The sequence below is a fragment of the Calypte anna genome, chromosome 1 (genome assembly GCF_003957555.1).
Source record: "Calypte anna isolate BGI_N300 chromosome 1, bCalAnn1_v1.p, whole genome shotgun sequence".
NCBI lineage: Eukaryota > Metazoa > Chordata > Aves > Apodiformes > Trochilidae > Calypte > Calypte anna.
The window spans coordinates 53,291,241-53,314,752 of NC_044244.1; the positions used below are offsets into that span (position 1 = coordinate 53,291,241).

Below are 23,512 nucleotides of genomic sequence, written 5' to 3' on the forward strand. Positions count from 1 at the left end.
TCTGCATCAGTTGCTTTCTTTCTGGCCAGTGGAAAGATGACACCATAAAATCAGTCTGCAACACCTGTGATGAAGACATAGTGAGTAATGTGGAAGAACACAGTAAAGTAAGCTGCAGGTTAACTCAAACCTGGTGGAAAGAATTGGTTTTCGCAAACCTCAATCGGGTTTATGTTACAAAACTTAATGGTGTCACTGCAGAATTCAAAAAACACAGAATACAGTTAAACAAAAGCTCATTGGAATTGCCATACTGGATCAGACCTGAGTGCCATTCAGGTTGGAGTAAGTCTTGACAGTGTCTAGTGCTAGGTACTCCAGAGGAAAGTGCAAGAAATCACATTGTTCCTATTAGTTTTAACATTTATTGCAAGACTTCTAACCAAGATTTACTAGTGCAAATGTGGAGCATACATACTTAAGTATGGGCATAGAGAAGGCTATTCATACCTTAGAAAGCAATTGTTCAGACCACTGGGGAGAATGTTAGATAGTTACCCAAGCCTGACCTCAGAATACAAAGGCAACCTTCAATTTTTAACTCAGTGCTGTATTCAATAGAAGGAAGAAGACATAATCTCTGATATATAGCATGAGTAAAACCTGTTCTGGAATATTGCCCTGATTTTTAGAGGCTGTGCTATCTAAACAAGAATACTGACAAATTACACTTCAGACCAAAAGCTGGAAGAATTAAGTCAATTTGAAGAAGAACTTGCTTACTGTGAAACTCTCAGTAAGCTTAAACTAAGTAAGCTTACTTCCATTTTATTTCTCAAGCTGTGCGCTAGGCATTGACTTGTTCATGATCATTAAGTACTAATATGAAGAGCAGGCTTGCCACAGTAAAGAATAATTTAAGTTAGGAGTGTAAATACATAGAGGATTCACTGACTAGAAGCCAAAAACAGATAAAATTCAAACTAGATAGAAGGCAGTAGGGAACTTTTGGGGCTTGAAGTGGCCTTGTGGTTCCTTTTACACCAAAGTCTGTTGGTACATTTAAGTGATGTGATGGCTTATGACGGCTGTTTTACAAAACCAGCGTGTTTCTTTTTTCCATGAATGTGTTTTAGCTCAGCTAGTGGACTTTGCAGATGCCACCAAAATTTAGTGGGTGCTGGGCTGCTTTATTATGCTTCTGGTTAGTCTACATAACCAGAACGTTCTCTGTGGTACGCAACTGGAGGAATTACTTCAATTTTCGCTAGCACTGACAACCACAAATATGGATATTCCAGCATGTAAATAAAGCTTGATGAATTTCAGCCCTGGCAGCTGGTGTCAGTCGAGTCCTAACTGAAGGAGAGGTGGAGGGATGCACATGTGCTTTGCTGTTTGGACTCGGGAAGTCTTATTAGTGTTAGCCTTGTAGTTTTCTCTGGAGAGCTGATGCTATCATCTCTTGCTGACAGGAATCTAAGCTACAGGAGTAGTGAGTGGCCTGATCCAATGTGGTAATGCTTATGTTCATCCATCTGATTGTGTTCAGAATAACTGTTAAAGCTACTAACATGTTCATAAACCCAACAGTCACTTCCTCTGTCATGCGTTTGCCTTTCCTGCAGGAGCAGGTGGAGTATCACTGCTAAAACACTCCTGGTCCTAGATAGAGAACCCAGCAATGTAAGTCACCGCCCCAGGAGCCAAATTCTTTGTTATGTGGTTGTAAAAAATTAGCTTCAACAAAAATGATCTCATGGCCTGCTTCTCCCTGCTGAAGTGGCTCCCCTCTTCTTCTAACAAGGGTCTCTATCTTCTTATCTGCTCACAGTGCTCTTGGAGACCGTAGTAATTCTGTCCATTGGGAATGGAGTGTTCTTTACCTGGGGAAGACAGCAAGACTAAATTATTCAAGCAGTAGCTAACACTGCAACAGATGATTTTTTAAATTTTATTTTATTTTTTAGTAATAGCATGCAGAATTTTGGCGAGATCTGCTGGGCTTTTTTTTGTGTGTGTGTGCCTTACAATAGGTGGGTGTCTGAGGGTGGCAGGCTCTTGGCAGCATTTCACATTCCATCTGATGAGTAAAAATGGATAATCTAAAGAAAAAGCTAGCGTTCCATACCTTCTTTTCCCTTAATGCTATTGGTAAGTCATGCACATCAGGTCCATGAGCATCACAGATAGGTAGGACTAATGCTTTTAAAAGCCCTGAGCAAGTTTGTGTGGAGCTATTTAGAGGACAGAGCAGGAAGATATTCCTCATTATGAAGCACACCCTGAACTCAAATGGGTGGGGGGCATCCCCTCTCTTCCTTCCTCATCCTTCCCCAACCCCTGTCCCAAAGCGAGCTGCATAGAAGCCTTATGTTAGCAAGTGCCCTGGTAAGAGTGGCTCTTTGGGAAGCCTAGGCTCTGGTTTAGCAGTTTTCCTGCTTGAAGTTCTGAGAGAAAGAAAATGATGGCTTAAAGCAGAAAAAGCACCATCCCATGGAAACCCTGCCAGTTGCTGCTCTCTGCTATGGAATAGGCTGTTACTACCGGGGACTCCCACTACTGCACCTTTCAATTCTTGAACCTTGGACGAGTCACCTAACCTTTTTAGCTCATTATCTCTGCTTGTGAAAGCAATGCATTGTGGGTATTTTTGGTTTTTTCTTTTTAATTACATTTCTCTGTGTTTACTTTGATCAGAATTGATTGACTTGTTTTCCTGAGGTGTTGCATTGGTTCTTTAAAATGCTGAATAATAATACTTTGCATGCTTGTGTGATCAGCCAAATCTTATCGCATGTCTAATGTGCAGGGTAAAAGCAGGTGATGTATGGATGTCAGAAACAAAGTCATGCGGCCCTGTGAAGCTCGAAAGATGTAATTATACACGACTCTGTGAAACGTGCTTCTGACATAGTTGACTCCAGTCCCTGTGGGATGCTTTCTGAAGGGCTCCTCAATTTCTCAAGCCCACTTCACGAAGCCAACGTTTCCATGTGTTTAGGGGGTAACTAAAATCATTCCAGGAGAATAACCAGAGCGGAGGTTTCTAAACCCTTGGTTTCTCTTCTTCAGGACACTGATCTTTTTGAGTATTTTTATTGTACAAGATGGTGGTTCCCCTCCCTCTCTCCTTTGCATACTGTCTCCTCATCTGCCCGCCCCTTCTCCTTTTGCATGTCATGGAAGATGACTTGGAGCCGTCTGGCGTGCGTGCGCACACACATTCTCTCGCTGATTTGCTCCTGCCAAAAGCCCAGGTTGTGGATTCATACATCACCTGCCTGTGTAAAACGCATGTGCATGCTGCCGTCCTCAATAACCGGAATGTGTTTTCTGTTCTTTTGTTTTTTGTTTTTTGTTTTTTTGTTTTTGTGTGGATTTTCTGCAGTGTGGTTTACCAGGACGGATTTTACGGTGCTGACCTCTATGTAAGTACACACACCGGAGCCTTCTTGTCCCCAACCCCTGACAAGCCAGCCTTTTTTTTTTTTCTTTTTTTCTTTTTTTTTATTTTCTTTTGGTTGGTTTGGTTTGGTTTGGTTTTTTAAATATCATTTACTTTAATTTTCTTCTTCCTTGTGGATATATATTTATATATTTAGGAATGCAAGCATGCTTCTCTGTCACTGCGCTTGCCCCTGGGTGCAAGACCTAAGCCTTTGGGTTTCCTGATCATTGCCAGGGTCAGTTTACTGGGTGTCCTGTCCCCCACATGCACACTGCTACTAATCAACCTGAGATTATTAGCAAATTGAAAATTTCTCTCAACACTTCTTTAGTTTAAATAATTCGGACATAAAAATAACAGGACTGGTTTAGCCTCAGACCTTTGTTTTCCTTCTCCCCCTCCGCCCTCCCCTTTCTCTTCTCTTTTGGGGCCCTTTCAGGTTTGATTCATGCAGCCCACACTGAACTGAGCAAGCTGTATGTTTAAAAATGTTCGTGTGCCACTGGGATGTGGAGATTATCCCTTCAGGGAAGACCTGGGGACTGATTAAAAATGGAGACTGAGGTGCTAGAGTGAAAACTGACATCTCATTTCTCTGCTAGAAAGGATACCTAAATAGGCTAGATTCTCTTGCCTCTTTGGGGAATTGTAAAGTACAAATATGTGGAGATGTTCGGTTAGAAGAGTCAGCAGCCTCCTCCTGTCTTGGGAATTAGCTCTGATACCATGGGAGACTTTGTCCTGTCATTGTCTCTATCCTACTCAGCCAGTCTGTACTGCAAATCTCCAGGGCATCTGTTTTACATAGGTGGGTTGTGGATGGAGAGATTCTGACGGGCTAGTGAGAAAAGCGATTTCCTCTCAGATTCAGAGCTGTTGCAGGGCAGCTATGGTAGGAATATACTTTTCAAAGCCAAAATGCTTTGATCCGCTGTTGACAAGCACACCTTGTGGCTTGCTTAGCTCTAGCAGAGTTCCCTTTCCTGGTATTTTAAGTAATATAGATGTTTGGAGCTGGGAAAGTTTTGTATTGAGTAGTGGCACGATTGTCAGCATGGATTTCATATTCCTGCTCCTTTGAAGGTGCTACGCTTGATATTTATAAAGAGAACACTGGAGTTACCCTCCAGATAATGGATGGAATCAGCTTTTAAATATTATTATTTATGTGGAGGGTCAGATCTTGCAAAGGCACTTTTCCCAACACAAAGCAGGTGGGAGACGTGCTCTCTTGAATGCAGAGATACTGAGTACGTTTCTTCATTCTTGCATATACTGTCATATGTGCAGACCTTTAAAAATCGATCTGCCTCGTCAAGTATTCTTTTATAAAACTGTGTCAAGAACTACATAGGGTTCTATTTCTTCCTACCTCACTCCCAAACCACCAGCTTTTCAGACCACTGCCTTTTCTACAGCATTTAAGCAAGCAAATGAGTGATGTTTAGTGCCTCTGCCCTCAGAGTATGGCACATAAGAGGCTGTGATGTTGAAAGGGAAGCCTGGCCAGGGCTACTCCCTGTTCCTTTTGAGAAAATTCCTCCAGAGCTTCCATTTCAGGTGAGGAGACTTAATTAACATGTTTTAAGGCAAATGACTCCAGTAACAGAGAATCTCTGTAACCACTTGGTGCTGCAGAGCAGTAGCATCACATAACACAAAACCAAGCCCCCCAGCCATGTTAGAAGTGTTAGGTGGACTTCTGATGACTTTGCTATTGGTGGCACTGGTCACAGTGTCAGAAAGCAGCATGATAAAAGATGGTACTCATCAAGGTGGATGTTACTGCTCCTCAGAGACCTCTGATGGAGCTCAGGAAAAAGTTATAATCGAATATGAAGTTACACTTCAAAACAATTTGCTTGGCAGAGGTGGAATGATGTTAGTGTTCCTGAGCCCCACTGCTCTGTCATGCTTTTCACTGCAGTGCTTACATCATTCTGGTTGCTGTGAAAGGCTTGTCCATGCTGTGGAAGAGGTTGCAGAGAGTACTTCATTTGGGACCTGGGGGCAAAAGTTAGATTGAAGTTCCCTTAGGTCTTCTGAGTTGTGTCAAGGAAGGGTGGAAGTGAGCTGAGCTGGCAGGGAGTGGTCAGTGGTAGGTGAGATGCAGGGGAAGTGTCCCAAGTTTGTGCTGCTTTTTCTGCATACATGTTATGCACTGACACCTCATTTTCTTCCTCCTCCTCCTTCTCCTCTTCCTCACTCCTTTTTTCTTTCCTGGGGCAACCATCCTGCTAGCCATTTCTTCTGTGAAGAAGGCAATCCATCTTTTGTTGGATGCATCCAACTCTGGCAAGACACCTGAATTCTGCCCCAGGATGCAAAGGGCTTACTTAATTTCGAATGATAAGAAAGGTTACCTTTCTTCTGCAAACGGGGTCAATCTGGGCTGGGGGGGGGGGAAACCCAAACAAACCCACCCATGCGAAGACTGCTCCTGCCTGTGAAAAGCGTGCTTGCATCCACTGGAAAGAAAAGGCTGGTGAGCCCCTCCGTGGGCTGTTTGTATGATTGTTTCTTTCCACAGCTGTGTTTTTTTGAACTGCTCTTCCTGTGTTCTGTTATAGAATAGTCTTACAGGAACCAATCATTAGCGCTAAAATACCTCAGGTAGGAGTGCCAGTGTGACCTGCCAACCGATCAGATTGTGGATTGCAGTGGAAAAAACTGAATTATACTAACCATTCCAGCACCACATTAGAGATGGGAACAGAGGCTTTTTTAGGGCAGCGCAGACTCACGTGTGATACAAGCCCCTGCTCTAGCAGGGCAGTGTGTGTCCAGATTTCACACAGAGTGGCATGTCATTAAAAAAACCAATCACATAAATTCAATGGAAGGGTTAACAAGGTTCATGCTTGTCCCATTACCATGTAGAAGCACCTGCTGCAATGGACACCGTTGTCCTGTCACCTCTTTTAATTCATTCATGCTCATTTCTGGTGCACGTATGCCACCCTTCTAATACAGAAATGCTGGAAACAGTTCTAGCCCTTTCTTCTTCTTCTGTTGTAGAGCAGTTGGGGCGGGAAAGACGTATTTGAGGTGTGATAAATAAAAGATCCTAAAATTGGGCTCACTGCCTAAACCTGGCAGGTGGTCAAATGTACCTTACTGGTACCCTGAGCTACACATTTCTCCAGGGGTATGGGAATGCTTGTGTCTTAGTGGCATAAAGGCTCTTTGGAGTAAAGAGGGCCAGCAACACACTTTGTGTGCCCATCTAAAGCAAGGCAAAAAGAAAAGGGAGGCTTATACCGTAGTACGCACTGACATAGTAAGCTGTAGTTTTGGATTTCCTCATGTTCTTTTTGGAGTGATCATCTAATATGGACCTGAAGAGTGGAAGAGAAGATGGACTTATTTTGAGCTAAACTGTGTAGTGCTTATTTATCTACATTAATATGCTCAGTAATTGAAATGCTGCTTTAGTTGGGATTGCAGCATCCTATATATGTTGTTTTGCCATGTTTATGTTATTTCAGAGAATATCTGACAATATTGAAAAAGCTATGGTCTAATGTTAAAGAAGGAAAAAAATATTTTCTTGCTTCATTCATGAGCCAAGGATGATAACATCACAGAAGAGTCAGTTTAAATTTGGGTTTTTGCAATGCCTAAGCAAATACAGTTGTTTGACAGCTGAGATCTACAGGCTCAAGCCCTACTCATTCACATAGGTAAAGGGGTTTAGCACAGACCCATCAACACTGGCACAATATCCAGAGAAAGAGAACTCGAATTAAGATAAGTAACCTTTAGGGTTGTGTTCATCTCTCTTGTGCGCTCCCCAGGCAATCCAAAAGACTGTACTAGAAAGGACCCATTTTGGTTTTTTTTTTTCGGTCTCCAGTTGGTCATTACTGCCCAGTAAAAACACGTAAACCTTTTCCTTATTTCCCCTGTTTCCTTGTCAAGGCAGTGTTTCAACTGTCCCTTTGATGGAAATGTCTCTGATGTAACATCTTAACCAAGAGCTCAGCCACACTCATTTCTTAGGAGATGAGGCTAAAGATCTTAAAAACTGAACTTAGCTGGGTAAAACCTGTCCCTGTGGAGTCACTGCCCTTAAATAGATGGAGTAGGAGTTTGCACAGTTGTCCTGGGTTTCACCACTCAGTGGTGTCTTCTGTTGCTGTTTGGCTGTGGCACTGGGAGAGGAGTGTGGTACAGCTGACAAGGGCCTTTTTAAATTTTATTTTTTTTTAAATAATTTTTTTTAATTGGGAAACACAGTTGTTCACATTTGAAGATGTTCTACTCCATTATAGGTTATATTTACTAAGGTACCTAAAGTGAGTAGCATCAGAAATCACTAGGGGTGATAGGACCATGTAGCTGGGGTTACGGATGAGCTCTTCATACCAGCTAAAATTCTGTGTGAGCAGGAATAGCTGGAGGAAACTGGTGCATTGGACAAGCTGAACAGGGTTTTAGACACATTGATGGAAACGTAGTAGGTCTTTAGTTATGGAGACCAGGAGCATAACCTGCAGGATGTCTCCTTTGCTCTGTACTGGTACAAAGCTTAGTGAAAGCATTTACGAAATAACAAGTAATAGTCACAACTTTCCTCCTCTTTCCTTCACCATGTTTTGGTGCATTTGGACCTCCTGGTCATGCTAAAAACATCCCCGTGTCAGAAATCCCCCAGCTGTCCACACTCATTGCTCCTGTGACAGGAATGTACCATGGCCATTATAATCCCCATTTTTCGTTTTATTTGAGGTACACACAAGTAGAGCTTGCAGACCGCTTTGAACTGAGCAGGCCTGCCTGTGTGTGTGTACCTCTATCCTGTGACTTTTTTTTTTTCCTTCTTTTTTGACTTTTTTTTTTTTTTTAAATTAACAGTAGCTTCAATTTTGCATCAGTGCATGGTTAAAAAGCAATACACATGTCAGCTATTTCTTAACTTCATTTCTCCAATGAATTATTTCTCCTGTTTTTTTGTTTCTTTTTTTTTCTTCTTTTTTTTTTTTTTTTTTTTTTTGTTTGTTTTGTCTTTTATTGGAGAAATGTTAACATCCCGCTCTAAATCTCTCAGTGGAGTCTCTGTTCCCTTCTCTGATATAACAGATGGGTTATTGCTTGTTATAATTATTAACATTGTGGTGTGGGACAGGGCTAGGGTGGGAGCCATTCTGGGGGGCGAGGGCGGGAGGCTGCGGGAGTTGTTAAGGTTGGAATGTTAACTCCAGTGGTGACTGACTGTTTCCGTAATAGCAGGTTGTTGTGGCTGCACGCTCTAGTACTTGAGGCTGTGTACTTCACTGAGCTTGTGGTAGAGCCTAGGGCAAACTGCTGTCCCAAGAGAATGCTGGGATGGATAGAACTAGCCAATATGAGTCTGAACGTGGTGACTTTGCTGGTTGTTCTAGCTCCAGATGTCAGCATGCCTAGTTTTTAATTTTGATTAATAAATGTTACGCCATCCCCCCCCCTCCCACACCTGATTCCGACCCTTCTTCTCTTTTCTTCTTCTTCTTCTTTGTTTTTTTGGGTTGTTATTTTTGTTTTGTTTTGTTTCATTTTGATTTGGTTTCATTTTCCTTTATGAGAGACATGAATTAAAAGAGAATTACATGATAACCCTTTTATGGTTTCAAACTGCATCTCGCTGTCATGTTCAGAGGATGTGCCAGGCACATGTGAAATGGCTTCTGATCTGAAATGTGGCTGGCAAGCGTGGGGCAGAAGAGGGGGAAGCTGGGTGTGTGCTGAAGTCAGCTGCCTGGCAGAGAGTAGGGCTGGGTGAAAATGGCTCATACGCCATGACCAAGTGACAGACCCCATCAAGGGTTCAGAAAGTTCATAAGCTTAAAACCACTGTGATAACAGGCATAAAGTTTTGTCTTCATTTGCTGAGGTCAATGAAGGTTTGGTTGGAGTTAAGGTTGCACTTCGTTCCTCTTGCCTTCATCATGTTTTGGAGGTGGGGTGTAATGATGGTAGCATGCCAGACCCAAGCAAAACCTCCCCAAACTATCAGTTCGAAACACAAGTGTTGAAACAGCTAGATGAGATTAAAAGGGAAAAACTGTAACATGACATCCCTTTCAGCCAATGTTGTTGTGTTTCATAGCTGCAGATCTGTGTCGCTCTTCTGCTAACTAACTAGAAGATTAATGAGTCTGTAAGTCCTTCTTTTCTAGCGTAGGAAATGGTCCCCAGGCATGTTTTGGGGACCTTTCTAGGGCTAGCACAGGCCCCACAGAAGCAACCAAAATTAATGTAAAATCATTACTTCTAATTTAAAAACTACCTAGCCCAAAACCGGGCACTATTGATCAAACAGAGTTCTGTAGTAGAGCTGATATAGGTACATGTAGTCAGAAGATCTCTAGGGAAGAAGTGGCAGAGGTATGCTGAGCTGATTCAGGAGGTGAAAAGCCTACGTCTGCCTTCTGGTCCTTCAAACTCTGAAATGTCACTTGGAAAAAAAAAAGGTACCAGAAGCCACCTGGAGTTTTCTGATGTTAATTATGGCTCATTTTGTTTCTGCCCAATTGAAGCTACGGTTCATTTAGCCTTGCCCCCTCTAAGTTAACAAAAATGAGTTCAGAAGTGTACAATAAAGAAGGATCTATCCTGGGCTTCAGAGCCCTCTTTGCTGCCTGCCATGCAACTTTTGCCCCTCATCTGAAAGGTGGGTGGCCTCTCTCCTTCAATACTGTAGGATGTGCAGAGCCCCCTGTCTGAGCCAGCTCCCTTTGCCCCAGGAGCTCCTGTTCTTGTGGGAGCTCCAGGAGGAGACTGGTTCCAGGCATGCCTCTGGGTCAGGATTCACATTTTGCCAGCCTAGTTGTGAGTACATTTTTAATAAGTACCTCTTATAAGTGTAAGCATTTTAAAGAATTTTATTACAGGTGCATTGCATGGGCAGAAATTCAGCAGCAGTACAGACCGTTCTGGCATATTTTTCCCCAGCCCATTTCTTTCTTAAATGTAGGGAGGGGAGAATGATCTGGTTAGTGTCAATGACAGTCAGGTTTTTGCCAACCCTGAGACCACCAGGGACTATCTCCTCTGGCCAGCTTTTTGGCTTCTCCAGCTATTGAGACTTTTAAGCATCTGGACCAAATTAAATTCTAGTCTTCTGGGTTTCCCAGGCTTAAAAAAGAGAGAGAGGGAGAACAAAGGAGGAATTTCTCTGAATGGTCCCCTTTCTAAAATACACACCTCACAGAAAGTGCCCACCACTGATTTCCCCAGTGTAAGAGGAAAGGGACACAAAAATTACATTCCATGCCAGATTTCAGCTTTTCTCCATGCCAAATTTAATTTCCTGCAGTGATATAACCATGCTCAGGCATGCTTTAGTTTATTCCTCTGCTAAATGGGGCAGTGGAAGAGTCTCCCCAGTCCTTCTAAGGAAAGGAATGTACATGAGTTAATGAGCGATGCTTTTGATGGACACAACATGGCAGCTGATGCAGTTTGAAACACTTCCTCTCCTTGTGATGTGTGAGACTTTTTTTTTGTTGTTGTTGTTTTTTTTTGGATTACTATTTTTTTTATGCGTGGGTGGACAGGTATCTGTAAAGTCAGTTCTCTTCTCTCCTGCAGGGTGGGTACGCAGCCTACAGATATGCACAACCTGCTACTGCAACAGCAGCCACGGCCGCTGCAGCCGCTGCAGCAGCTTACAGCGATGGGTATGTAAGGGGGAGGTGTCCATGCTTGCTGTGCTCTCAGGGACTCAAGGAGCATTGATCCATTACAGTAGTTCTGTTTCTTTCCCCTGTTTCTTTGTCTTACTTGCACTCACACACATGCATGCACAGCCCAACGTGAGAGAGTTGAATGCACGGTTTGTCTCTCTGCTCCCGGGCAGCGTTGCCCTCCGGTGTATGTGAGCTGGCACAAATCCTGGCCTCTTCCCTATCCTTGTGTGATTCTCTGCACAAAGGAGGCAGTGTGGTTACAGCCTCAGAGTCAAAAGACCTGGCTTGCCTTGCCAGCTCCTTGCTCTGTGACTCTGGGCAGATTGTTTAATCACTGGGTCCGTTTCTCTCCCCATCCATAAAGTAAAAATTGCTCAGCTCATACAGTACTTTAGGATGCTTTAATGTGCAGCTCTGCATAGATACAAAGGATTATCATCATCAGCGTGCTTGCGTTAAGATTTTTTCATCTCCTGTGCAGTGAGGCCATGCTTTAATCCTAGCATATGTGAGACCCATTAAAGTTCATACTCCCTTCTCATTCTGGAGAATCCCTCACTGCTTTCCATTTAGCAGCTGTTGCCGTGCCAGTACTGCTAGTGCCAGCAGGCACTCTCCTCCAAAATTGCATCATGCGAGGTAAGGGATGCACCAGCTGTCATATCAAAGGTGCTGACCTCTTTCCTTTAGGTCGAGCCCATGGCTTCTGCCACATTCCTCCCTGCAGGCCATTCTTTTGCCCATTTCCTACAACACATGGCAGCATGCCTGTAGGATCTCTTAGAAGAGGTGCTGCCTGTGTGCATGTGTGCGCATGTATGCATACATGTGTATAGAAGGGCATGCTGCTTCTTCCATTGCCTGTGGTCAGACAGCTCCTTTCTCTGGCCTCTGAAGTGACTCTCTTTTTTTTTTTTTTTTTTTTCTTTTTGTGTGTGTGTGTGTGTATCTTTTCTCCTTCTCTTCAGTTATGGCAGGGTGTACACAGCAGATCCTTACCATGCCCTTGCCCCTGCCGCTAGCTACGGAGTTGGAGCTGTGGTAAGTGGGATATTTCTTCTTGTGCTGTTTCTCATTTCCAGCATGGGGAACAGCTGTTCACTGGGTGTCAGGTAATGAAACTTCAGCCAGAAAATATTTTGTTGAGGAAGGAGGTCCTTAGCTGAACTGCTGTTCCCAATTCTTCTGCATTCTTAGGTTTGTGTGTGTGCACTAGAAAGGGAGCCAGGCTGTAGTAGACCAGTTATTACTTGGTCTTGCACATCACCTAGTACAAAGGAGATGGCAGAAGAAAGACCAGAAATGTTAGGAGCCAGAACATTTTTAGTGGGTCAATAGAACTGTATCAAGGTGATACATAGAGCAAAAGTCAGCAGTAGTTAGAGGTGGAAGACACCCTTTCATGCTGTTTTCATCAACTTTAACAGGTAATGTTGAAAAATAAACTCTAGGAAGCAAGGGAATAAAATGTTCTCATGCATTTTGCAGCAAAGTTGCTCCACTTAGTTCCATCTTCCACTAGTGGAAGGATGCAGTGTCCTGCCTGCCAGCAGTAGTTATGCAAGGGCAGGAATGAGGGATGCTGGCATCGGAGGGGAGTGAAGGAGCTTGCTGAAAGCACATGCTTGCCCATCTGCTCCTAGCCAGTGCAGTGTTGTTGCAAAGGCTGGAATACAAATGTGTTCAGAGAAAAAGACACCTAAATATAGATTTCCGCAGTGTAGCACTTCCATCTAAGCCTTAGCTCATCATTTGGATTCTCTTTAGGGTCGATGAAGGAAAAACAGGTACTTCTAGGATACCAGGACATTATGTCTATTTTAGACCTTTACCTTAAGGTGAGGTGAAGAGCATCCTAGAAGTCTTCGTCTCTTACCTAGAAAGTCAGGGTGGACAGCTATCTCAGAGATTAGACTGATGAGTCCTGTCTTTGATACTGAAATCCCTTAAACTGAGACATACCAAACCTCACCTCTAGCTGTCTTGTTATGAGCTTTTCCTCCTGAGCCATGCCTTTGGTTCAGCAGGGAAGGTTCTCTCGCTTTTTAGAAGTGCTGGTGGTGGTGGGTCAGTGCCAGGACATGTCTGTCAGTCCTTCTTAGAGCATTTGAGTCCTGTCCTCGAGCCTTTCTTCACAGTTCACCCCCTAACAATCTCTTCTTTTCTCATTTAATTTCTACAGGCGAGTTTATACCGAGGTGGCTACAGCCGATTTGCCCCCTACTGAAGTGACGTGAGCCCCCTGCAAGTGGGACAGCCCCCCCAGTTCATGAGGCCTGGCTATTGCAATATTTACTAGTAGAGGAACTCTATAGCAAGATGAGGAGGAAAAACAAACAAAAAAAAAAAAAAAACAAAAAAAAAAAAGAGAAAATACTTTTTTATACCTCACTATGTTCTTTGAATATGTATTTTTTTTTCCTTTAAATTTCTGCCTTTAATTCTTTTGTTCCAAAGATTGTGCATTTTTTTTTTGTTTGGTTTCTTTTTCTTGTTTTTGGTTTGTTTTTTTTTTTTTTAACTGTGGTAAAAATAATGCATTTCCGTGTCTGTATGTTGGTGCATAGCTTATCCTACCAATCACGGAAAAGGCGATTAGCGATAAGGAAAGCTGTTAAAAACCGATATCATGCAATTAATCAGGAGCACACAGACAGAGTTACTTCCCTGGGTCTGGTGCTTGATGCCTCTGAGACAGGAGGATGTGAGGGAGAAGTCTCCACCTGCCGTGTTTCTGGTCTACAGAAGGAAGAATTCTTTGGCTGTCGCTTGGACCTACATGCTGGTGGGAAATAGTCATTTACATTTGGAAACGGGGGAAATGCAGAGACTTTCCTCATTTTTATCACCATCTGCCATGCACAGGTTTGGGACAGTTTCAGCAGTGTCAGGATTTTTTAGACTTGTCAAGAGAAGATTTCCGATTTACTCAACCTGCCCAAAGACTTTGGCTGTTATCTGCTGTACAGGGGACAAGACCTTGAAAGGAATTTTTGATGAGGATGATCTTTTCCCACACACACTTATTCTAGCTGCTTGTTGTCCATTGCTGGTGGCTGTAACTATCTTTAGTTTTCCCTCCTGCTTTCCAAGATTTTTCTCCCTTGCTGTCCCTTTCCTCCCTTTCTTCCCTCGAAGAGTGGCAGGTGGAATGCAGCATCACACAGAGTACCTCTGTTGTGGACAACAAGCGGTTAAGTTTGCAGAGGTGAAGCAGCCTTGCAGAGGAAGCAAGCTAGATGAAGAACCAAGCACAGTGCTCAGGTGCTCCGAGGTCCAGCGTGCAAGGTCTCTCCTGTCCACTCTGAACTGCCTGGGCTTTTCCTCAAGTAATCTGTTTGACATTAACACGAGTGAGGGAAAAATAGGTCACGAATAAGCTGCTGAGGCAAGGGCCAAGCATGTGGGTTTGTGTGGGGGAAGAGGGTCTTTTATATCTAAACGTGATCCTGAGGTAGTTTTGTTTCAGTCAGGAGTTTAAGAGGAGGCAGAAGCAGTTTGCTTAAGCTATGAATACATAGGAACTTCCAGGCCCTTATGTAATTCTGCTGGAGCCCCTGAGTCTGTTTTGCCCAGCTTCTCAGAGAAGGCCATGCTCCTGGTCTACTGAGTCCATATAGACACTACATGTTACAATATTTGGAAGCAGAGAGACTGTTTAGGGGAGGGCTTCGTGACTCCCACATCTCTCTTCTGTTCTTATCTACAGTAATTTTGCTGTGTTTCAAAGTCAGCATTTTTAGATGACTGCATGAGCTGTGCTGTGATAGGGAGCTGCTGCTTTCCAGACCTCCCTGCTCCACTGCTGGCTCCGAGAGTGCTCCCAGTAACCTGAGTGCTCAGAGACAGGGCCTCTAACCACAGGTTAGAGAAATGCAGAAGTGTGGTTTTATTAGGCTGCCTTCACTCCTTTGGTTGGTACTGGGGTGAACTCACTGACCCCTGGAAAGGCTGCTCGGAGTGTGGGCTTGTTTGTGGGACCTCTGCAACTCTTGTCATGTACCTACTCCTCCATCCTCTCCTGATACCACAACAGGAAACCTCCTGCGTTTAACACTAAGCAGTGGCAACCAGCAGAGCTCCTGGGGAGGTTATTCTGGCCTAGCTACACACAAACACACATTTTTTAGCTCTTCCCCAGTGACAGACGTAGCCTCTCTGTGTGCAGCAGGGAGGAGACACCTAAAAGGGCAAGAATGGGGAAGCCATTAGTTAAGCTAGAGACCCTACAACTATTGTTTCTCTGGAAGAATAGCTAGATAAGGGGACACCAAACTGCCAGCCTGTTGGCCACATTGTATTTTTTTTTCCTGGTTTTATTGTTGGTTTTTAACTATTTTTTTTTCCAAGCCAAAGTTTGGTTTGTTGCTGTTATGACAATTTTTTGTTGTTGTTTGTATATAAATATTTTAGTTAGCTTGAAAATGGGAAGGGGGGAACAGGGTGTTGGGGCTCTCACAAAATCTAGGAAATGAGGGGGACTCGGGGGTTTTTGGGGGCTTTTACTGTCTGAATTTGGGGTAGGGGAGGGAGGACTTGTGGTAGAAATAGTGATATCCAAGGGGAGCCATTTCCACCGGAGGGCAGCCAGGGGACTTCTGGAGCTGAGATGCAGCAAAAGCCTCTACTGGACTTGTTGTACCCACCTGTGGGGCAGAGAGGCTGAGCGGGGCCATCCCTTCCCTTGCCCACAGGCAGTTCCTCATGCAGCAAATCCGCTGGCTGTGAGTGAGAGGGGCACAGCTTGCCAAGCCTGGCAGGGGCAGCTGCTCGCCCCTCTGCCCCCTTTTCTACATTTCAGTTCAGCTGGTTCTGACTGCAGCTCCGAAAAAGCTGGGTTCTCCCCCCCCAAGTGCCCTCCCCTACCCTGGCAGTGCTGCCTGCAGTCCTTCCCCCCTACCCCTATCCCTCCACTTGGCCTCTCTGGGAGTAGGGAGGCCATTTCTGCCTCCGAGCAGAGTCTATGCATGGTGGCTTCAGGCCACCCGAGTATATTAGGAGCGTGAGGTGTTTCGTGCAGAAGCACCCAACCTTTTTGCGAGGCCGAGGTCTCCTGCTGCATGACCCGCTCCAGACCATCCAGCCTGATTTCCTCCTCTGTCCCAGTCTGGCATGCTCTGGTTGCTTCCCTGCCAGGCTTCTCCAGTGCGTTAACCAGCTGGTGTCTCCTTGACTCTGTAGTTAATGCTGCAAGATTCCTGCTGAGGCAGCTGACTGATAGCCTGCCCGGCTTCCTGCCCGCAGCAGGGAATGCCGAGGCGTTTGCATGGCTGGGGGCTGGAGGTACCTTGCTGGTTCCAGGTCTCTGGAGCACCAGACCTCCCAAAAACTTAACATACCAGCTGGAGTTTCGCAGTGAGATATCTCGAGTGAGTGTTTTGCCGTGGTAGGAGAGCTATTCAGCTTCTCTTCCCTCTTGGCAAAACAGCAGCTCTGGTTTCACTCAGTTGTGTTACGAACTGGCTTGAGATGTATTCAGAGCAGCCAAGCCGTGGCTGTATCCATCTTCTGAAGTGAGGACAAAGCCTATATCTCCCTATGCAAAATGAATAACAATAAATTAAACTGGGCCCTGGCTTATTTGACCAATGGCAGCTGATGCGTGTCCCCAGGATGGGTCTGCAGTCACGGGTCCCTCTCAGAGTAGGGCTTCACTTTCCAAGGGAAACCACACAGGCAGCCTGGCAAAGATCTTGTTGTTGGTCACCTTCTAGTCTGGTGGCATCCAGAATTCCTCTTGATGCAGAGAAAAATGTTTCTTTAAGTGTTGCTGTTTGTACTGTCTTTCAACAGGTCTGGTCAGCACATGATACTGATACTGTATCATTTCAGTACACCATATTGTACTGATAGAGTTTTGGATTGAAGGGTTGATTTATTTAATGTGCTGGTCTGTCTTTCCTTCTTGGTTACACCTGTGCTGGTACAAAGATGATTCGTTCTGGTATAGCATATTCTCTGCTGAGAGTAATTTAGATTGATGCATAAGGGTGGCTGCACTGTTGTCGGTGGGTTAACTTTTTTAAGAAAAACCATGATGAGACCTGGACGCAGTGGGGAGGTCAGTGTGAGCCTGCCATAGCCAGCTATTCCGAGGTTAAGCAGTTAAGTGGATCCTTTGTCATGAGTTCAGATGGACAGAGCCATGTTTTAAATTAGCTGTGGCTTTGCTGTTTCAGTGCCCAAGAGAGTTTCAGTGCTAACTCAGGAGTCAGAGGCCTGTGCTTTGGTCAGGGCTCTGTCTGTGGTCCTCAAGGGTCATCATGGAGCAGTTGTGTCGCTGTTCCAGGCTTCACTTCCCCGTCCCTCAAGTGAAGCGAAGTGAAAGTTTACCCCCTGTTCTCACCCATTTTGAGATCTGTGGATGTGAAGTGTGCAGCAGGCACTGAGGAGGGTGACCTGAGAAGCTGGCTCGAGTGCTAGTTGTGAAAGGGTTAATGAAGCCATTTCCTTGTCTGAAAAGAGATGGTGGCTTCTGGGGTTGAAATTTACCCAGAGCTTCCACAGCAGGGAATACAAAGTAGAGCCTCCAAGTTCCTACCTATGTTTTCCCCGAGACTGTCCCTGTATGTATTTCCCATCCTGGCCCCAAAGAAGGAGGCAAGTGGAGAACAGGTTTGGGGAGCACTTAGGAATTCAATAAAGGGAAAACCAAACAACAGCTCTGGGGAAGCTTTTGCTGAGTCTAGCTCCAAAGGGAAAGCACACGGGCAGGGTGGCAGATGGCTGCCTGCCTGTGGCCCTCCAGCTCGGCAAGGTCAGGGGAATGCTGTCCTTGGTGCAGAGGGGTGCTTTTTTAAAAGTGTGTTACCTGTTTGCACTGTTTTAAAATAGGAGGGTGGGGGGTAAACCCAACCTAGTGAACAAGATGAACATCCAATGTAAACTTCTTTGTGTTTTTATTTTGTCATGCTCTTGGAAAATGTCAAACATTTTGTAGTATACACCAGTGAGACTTGATTCTTTGTTGCATAAAACACTATTTTTGGTGATGTTAATGTCTGAAATGCCCCGTCCCTCCATCCCCACCTTACTGATTGTCCTCTTCACCCTCCAACCCCGGTAAACTTCTCTTCTGCAATGAAAACTCCAGTCAACAAGACAGGCAGGAGTCTGATAGCTAGAGTGTGAAATGGGGCCCTTTTCAAGCAGGCTCTGGGTTTCTCCCTGGTTCGCTTTCCTCTAGCCAGGAGTTGGCAGGATAGTCACCATCCATCCCTCTGCAGCATGTGCTCCGGTGGCAGCTTAAGCAGGGCTTGGGATGTCCAAGTCCCAACTCCGTTGCCATTTGTAACCCTGGAAGGCAATTCCTTGCCGGTGGTTGCCCTCTCGGGGTGGCAAGCTGCAGCTGCTCCAGGTCTGTGCAGGAGACAAGCTTCCCCCGCTGCCTCTCAACTCGTAGTAGAACGCATCAGCCCAAAATCTTGCCTGATTTCACCAGGAGATTGCTGGTGTCTGAAGCCGTCCACCCAAATACTCATTTGGCTGGCAGTTAGCAAAATGCCAGTTCATCTTAGGAATGGGTTTTTCTTTTGTTTTTTGAAGTGGGTCAATAAATCTCTTGCCAGATTCCTAGTTCTCTGCTGGTGGAGGGGCTTGTAGCTTCCCCGAGGAATGAATTTCGTACAGAAATCAATCTCGGTTTTGATTGTTTTTCTAATTTTTTCTTTTCACAGTATTTTCTGTGTGCACGCGTGTTGTAGTTTTGGCAGCTTGATTTGGCTGCATTATCAAGTGACGAAATATTCCTCTTTTATCCCAGGGGATATGATTTGATTTTTGGCTTTTTCCTTTTTTTTGTTTTTTTTCTTGTTTTCTTTTTGTTTGGTTGCTTTTGGTTTTTAAAAAAATATTATAAATCCTGCTTGTAAATAGCTGGAGCTAAAACGTGGGGCTGATAGCAAAGTGAGAACCAGGGCTGTAGAGCGATATGGAGCTGGTGGAGTATTTTACTGACCTCACAGGCTGATCTACTTGAGACTTGGAGATTTTTTTTTTAAAGTGCAAGGCAGAGATGCCGTGGCACCTCCAGTGGCAGCGACGGACTTGCCCCTTCACGTGGTCTCCCCAGCACCTCCCAATGCCAGGTACCGCTGGGGAACAGGATGTGTCCTGGGTAGGATGCGTTCCCTTTCCCCTGGATCATTTCCTAGGACGCCCGAGCCGCTTGCCCAGGGTCCCATTTCCCTGCTGACTCTGGAGAAGCAGTATCTGCATCCCAGGGCTTTGTGACAGCCTCTAACTTCCCGCCCTCCCTCGTTAAGTATCATATTGTATAGTAGCTTTCAGACCATACAGTATTCATTGGGTTATTCCTATTATTATCAAGTAGCTGGAATTGTGAAGGTCAGAGTAGTTAGATCTTTAGCTTTTATTCCTTTTTTTTGTATTACTATCCATGTGTATAAATTATTGATCATGTTGCTGGCTTTTATAAACTCTAAGCAAGGGGGGAAACCCTTCCTAACCCTTTGCAAATGGTAATGAAGCACTGTTTTTAAATAAAAGAGAGAAACACCAGTCTGCTGGCTCCCATGTGTTGTCTGTTTTCCAGTGCACCTGGATGAATTTCCCTGGTCCATCTCCCTGATCTCCCTGGCAGGTAAAATACAAAGAACAGAAGCTGGTTTGAAGAATGAGGTAGGAGACAAGATCTTCACAGTGATACAGGGCGAAGCCTTGGCAAATTACACTGGCAAAATCCCAGCCCTATACACTAAGCTTTCCATAACCCCACACCTTTCCCTGCCTTCCGTTCCTGTTGCTGCTCGTTAGCAGAAAAGGGACGTTTGTTTGAGATTGGATTGGGAGCCTCATTTTTATTTTTATTTTTATTTTTTCCCTTTCTCTCCAAGCCTCATCTGTGTTTGAACCTGCTAGTATATACAGAGAGCCATTGCAAATTACAGTATCTGCTTTTTATTTAATGCCTGTGCAGCCAGCCTCCTGCTGTCTGTGTTAGCACAGGTTTAATAGTTAACACACACAACTGGAAGGCGGTGTTCCTGTGCTCAGCATAAATTTCCTCAGGGAGTTTGGACATGCCTTCCAACCACGGGTCCTGTTGTCCTGCCTATAGAAGGAGCATCACTGCAGACAAGCAGGAATTCTCATTCAATAATCTACTAAGTGCTTAAGAGATCCTTAAGTGGAAGATGTCATGCAAATATGTATCCATGTAATCAGGAGCTTTTTCCGCTGAAATGATCCTAAAAATAACCAGTAATAAATCCTGGTGGCCAATTTGCAAGTATTTATGGAAACTGGTAATTGAGTGAAATGATACAGCAAAATATGTCTGGTACAGTTCGGGCCAGCAGAGGATTTTCATACTGCTTTTGGAAATGCAAGGCCCTTTGAACAAAAGGGGTGGGATGAGGTGTGTCCCTGGGTGGCAGGACTGTCAGTAATGATGCAGGAAGGCTCGTGAACTCCTTAAGCATTCTTCCCTGGTATTTACCAAAGAGCTGCAATGTGTTCCTGTCAGATGATCCTCGCTTCATTCTAACAATAACTCGAGAGGATGTTCAACAGTAGCTGCTAAAATTAGATGCCTGGAAACAAGGGCTGAATAATCGTGGAAGAATCATAAAATCACGGAATGGTTTGGGTTGGAAGGGATCTTAAAAGATCATTTACTTCCAGCCCCTCTGCATGGGCAGGGACACCTTGACCAGGTTGCTCAAGAGTGAGGTAAAGGACTGTGGATCAGTGAGACAGAGAGAGATCATGAAACAAAGCTTTGCTCTGCTGGGAGACAGGTAGTGCAATGGCATGCCTCAAAAGTGAAGCGAAGACACCCCTGATCTCCCATCCTATCTTCATTACGAGACAGAGCCATAAAATGGCTGATCCTGGAATTCACAACTAATGCATTAAAAGTGTAATATCAGGACATTGCTCTGCAGGGGTTTATCAAAAGATCATCAGAGGAAGCTGATACAGGTTCTCTGAATGGACCACAAGTTGGCTGAGGGACTTAATGCTGATTGTTTAATATATTCCCCTTCTTCAAGCTGTAAACAATTATAATAAAAAATAAGTCACGTGAGTCAGTCACAGCTGATCATGAGCCCCACCTTATGTTTCTTCATGTGTAAGTGGCATCCACTGAGACCAAGGAAGTGATTTGATCCTGATCACATCAGGAAGTGATTTAGAAGAGTTTGGTAACAACCTGGACACGGGCTCCAGGCGACAGGCTCGATGCCAGCCTGAGGTACACCAGCACAGCTGCTGAGCAAGAATTCTTGTGCCATGAAGCTGTGTTTAGCAGCTGTGTGGCAGGGATTTAGTCAATCAATGGTAACGTTTGCTGGAAAGCATTGTTTGGATTGTGTTGGAATGATTTATGGATCCAAATTGAATTTCCAGAAGAGTTCAAGGGTGAGGCTAGTGTGAATGCTAAGGCTATGTCTTAGTCTGGCACCGAGAAGCTGCATCAGGCGATTCGAGCTCAAAAAGCCCAGAAAGATGCCCAGATCCCTGAGCCAGTGGCGGGGCTGATGTGTTTTTGGGACTTTGCTGCTGGACTGCTTGCTGTTGATTCTGCTGGCTTCAGGACAGCAGCCTGAGCATCCTTCTGATGGAAAAGCTCAGCAGCTGCTGTGGGAGGAAGGGCTTGTTGCCCACTTCCTTTCTGCCTTTATACAGAAAATTACAAAATTGTAGAGTAACTTGGGTTGGAAGAGACCTGTGGAGGTTATCTAGTCCCACCTTTTGCTCAAAGGTCAGTCAGGTTCATCTAACTGTAGCATTGTCAGCATGAGCTTGGAAGTGTTATGTGGTCGGGTCCTGGGAGGTAAGAGGTGATTCTGTGGCCTCCTGTGCTTGCCCACAGACCCGTTTCCTTCCCTGCACAGGCCACATTTGGTTGTTGTCATTTGCAGCTACACTGGGATGTGGAATGGAAAAACTGCAATGGACTTCACTGTGATTGAGATGAGATGTTATTTTTGTGGTTGCACTCAGTTTGCCTGAAGCGTCATCCTTTCTTGTGTAACACATCCAGCACAAGCTCCTACAGCTCCAGGTGAGCCAAAATAAGCTCAGTGAAGAGCTTATTGCAGTGTGGTTTGAGGGCTGGAGCTGGGGGGAAGCAGAGATATGACTGCAAGAGCTCATCTGTTTATTTTTCAAGAAGGATATTTAGTTGCTTCCTAGAAAGTAACTTGTAAGGAACAAAGATGGGATGTTTCTAGAGCTTTCCTACCTGGCAGCACTGTAACAGACCCCAGCACTTGGGAGTTGAGGCCAAACAATGCCAGCCTTGCCTGTGCGTTAAGGGACTTGCTTAGAAATTAGTTATTTCTGAAGGGTTACTACATATCAAAACCTATCCAGCTGCTTCCAGTGACTCACACTGGCCCCTCCTTGGGGATGAACCATCAGTGGTCTGGGTTCACCCTGGGCTGGCATCAACCCTTCAGCCCAAACCTTTGACCCTTGGGTGCTGCTCCCCTTCCCTCTCCTGCCTGGTAGAGACAGCCCCACAAATCAAGTCCCCATCCACTGAGCTAGTCCCAGTGTGCTGTGACCAGCATGGCCTCATCTCTTCTCCTGCACCAGAGGTGAAGGCTTCTGCTTTGTGTAAGCCCTAGGACTGAGGAAGCAGATAGGGAACTGGAATCAAAACTAGAGAATTATTTCCTTCCTGTGACAACACAGGCTGCTTCTGCAGATCTCTGAAGATGGAGCAGAGACTTCTGGGCTCCTGAGGTGTCATGGCCTGCAGCCCACAACCAGATTCTGGGAGTCAGCCTTCTGGCTTGGAGAAGCCTCTCTGCCTTTGGCTCCTTCCTCTTCCCATTCGAGCCAAGGCTGGGAGCCGGGAGCATGCTGGGGAGGGGATGGATGCACGGAGCCATCACTGGGAGCAGCTGTCCCAGTTTGCAGAAACTTTCTTGCCTTTTTAAGGACATGCTGAATGCTGTGGTCTAACTTTAGCACGAAGGTATGGTTGACTCTGCTTCTTTTATTAATGTGTGGGTATAAATATATCTGCTCTTGGTGCCTGTCTTGTTCTTCCACATGTAAACACAGAGCTCTGTCCCTGCTCCTTTTGATGATAAATCCCTCATCTTTTGAATCACAAATCACCTTTTTGTGTGTCAGGAGGAAGCGTCAAAGCCCAAAGTCACTTTGCTTTTTATATCACCAGCACTCTCCAGCTGAACTCTGCTCAGAAATCACCGATTTCACGGAGCTCTGCAACAACAGCAGATCTGGCGTGTTTACAGTTTCATTGAAATAGCTTTTGCTCTCATCTGGAGGCCTTCTGCCACAGACCGCTGCAGTCCTCTCCTATTTTTTTGCAAGGATGTCACCCGTCCTGCCTGGCGGGAGCCTGGGAAATCTCATTTTTGCATTTGGAACACCGGGGCTTTTCTTTTTCGGTCAGTGCGTCCCGGTTCTGCCGCCGCTGCTGCTCCAGGAGAAGCTTCTCTCCAGA

At 45.0% G+C, this 23,512-nt stretch overlaps 1 protein-coding gene across 19 annotated transcripts in view; it reads left to right on the plus strand.

The window, feature by feature from the left end:
- The window catches only part of RBFOX2 (RNA binding fox-1 homolog 2), a 174,146-nt gene extending 154,565 nt beyond the window's left edge, over positions 1 to 19,581 (plus strand). For 7 of the 19 annotated variants that reach the window (XM_030469121.1, XM_030469156.1, XM_030469144.1 and 4 more), the window contains 4 exons: positions 5,962 to 6,004; positions 10,964 to 11,052; positions 12,030 to 12,102; positions 13,244 to 19,581. In XM_030469121.1, coding sequence (XP_030324981.1) covers positions 5,962 to 6,004; positions 10,964 to 11,052; positions 12,030 to 12,102; positions 13,244 to 13,288 — 250 coding nt within the window. In that variant the 3' untranslated portion in view covers positions 13,289 to 19,581. The other 12 variants (XM_030469129.1, XM_030469164.1, XM_030469214.1 and 9 more) reach the window with 10 other exon arrangements.
- Positions 19,582 to 23,512: the final 3,931 nt, after the last annotated feature.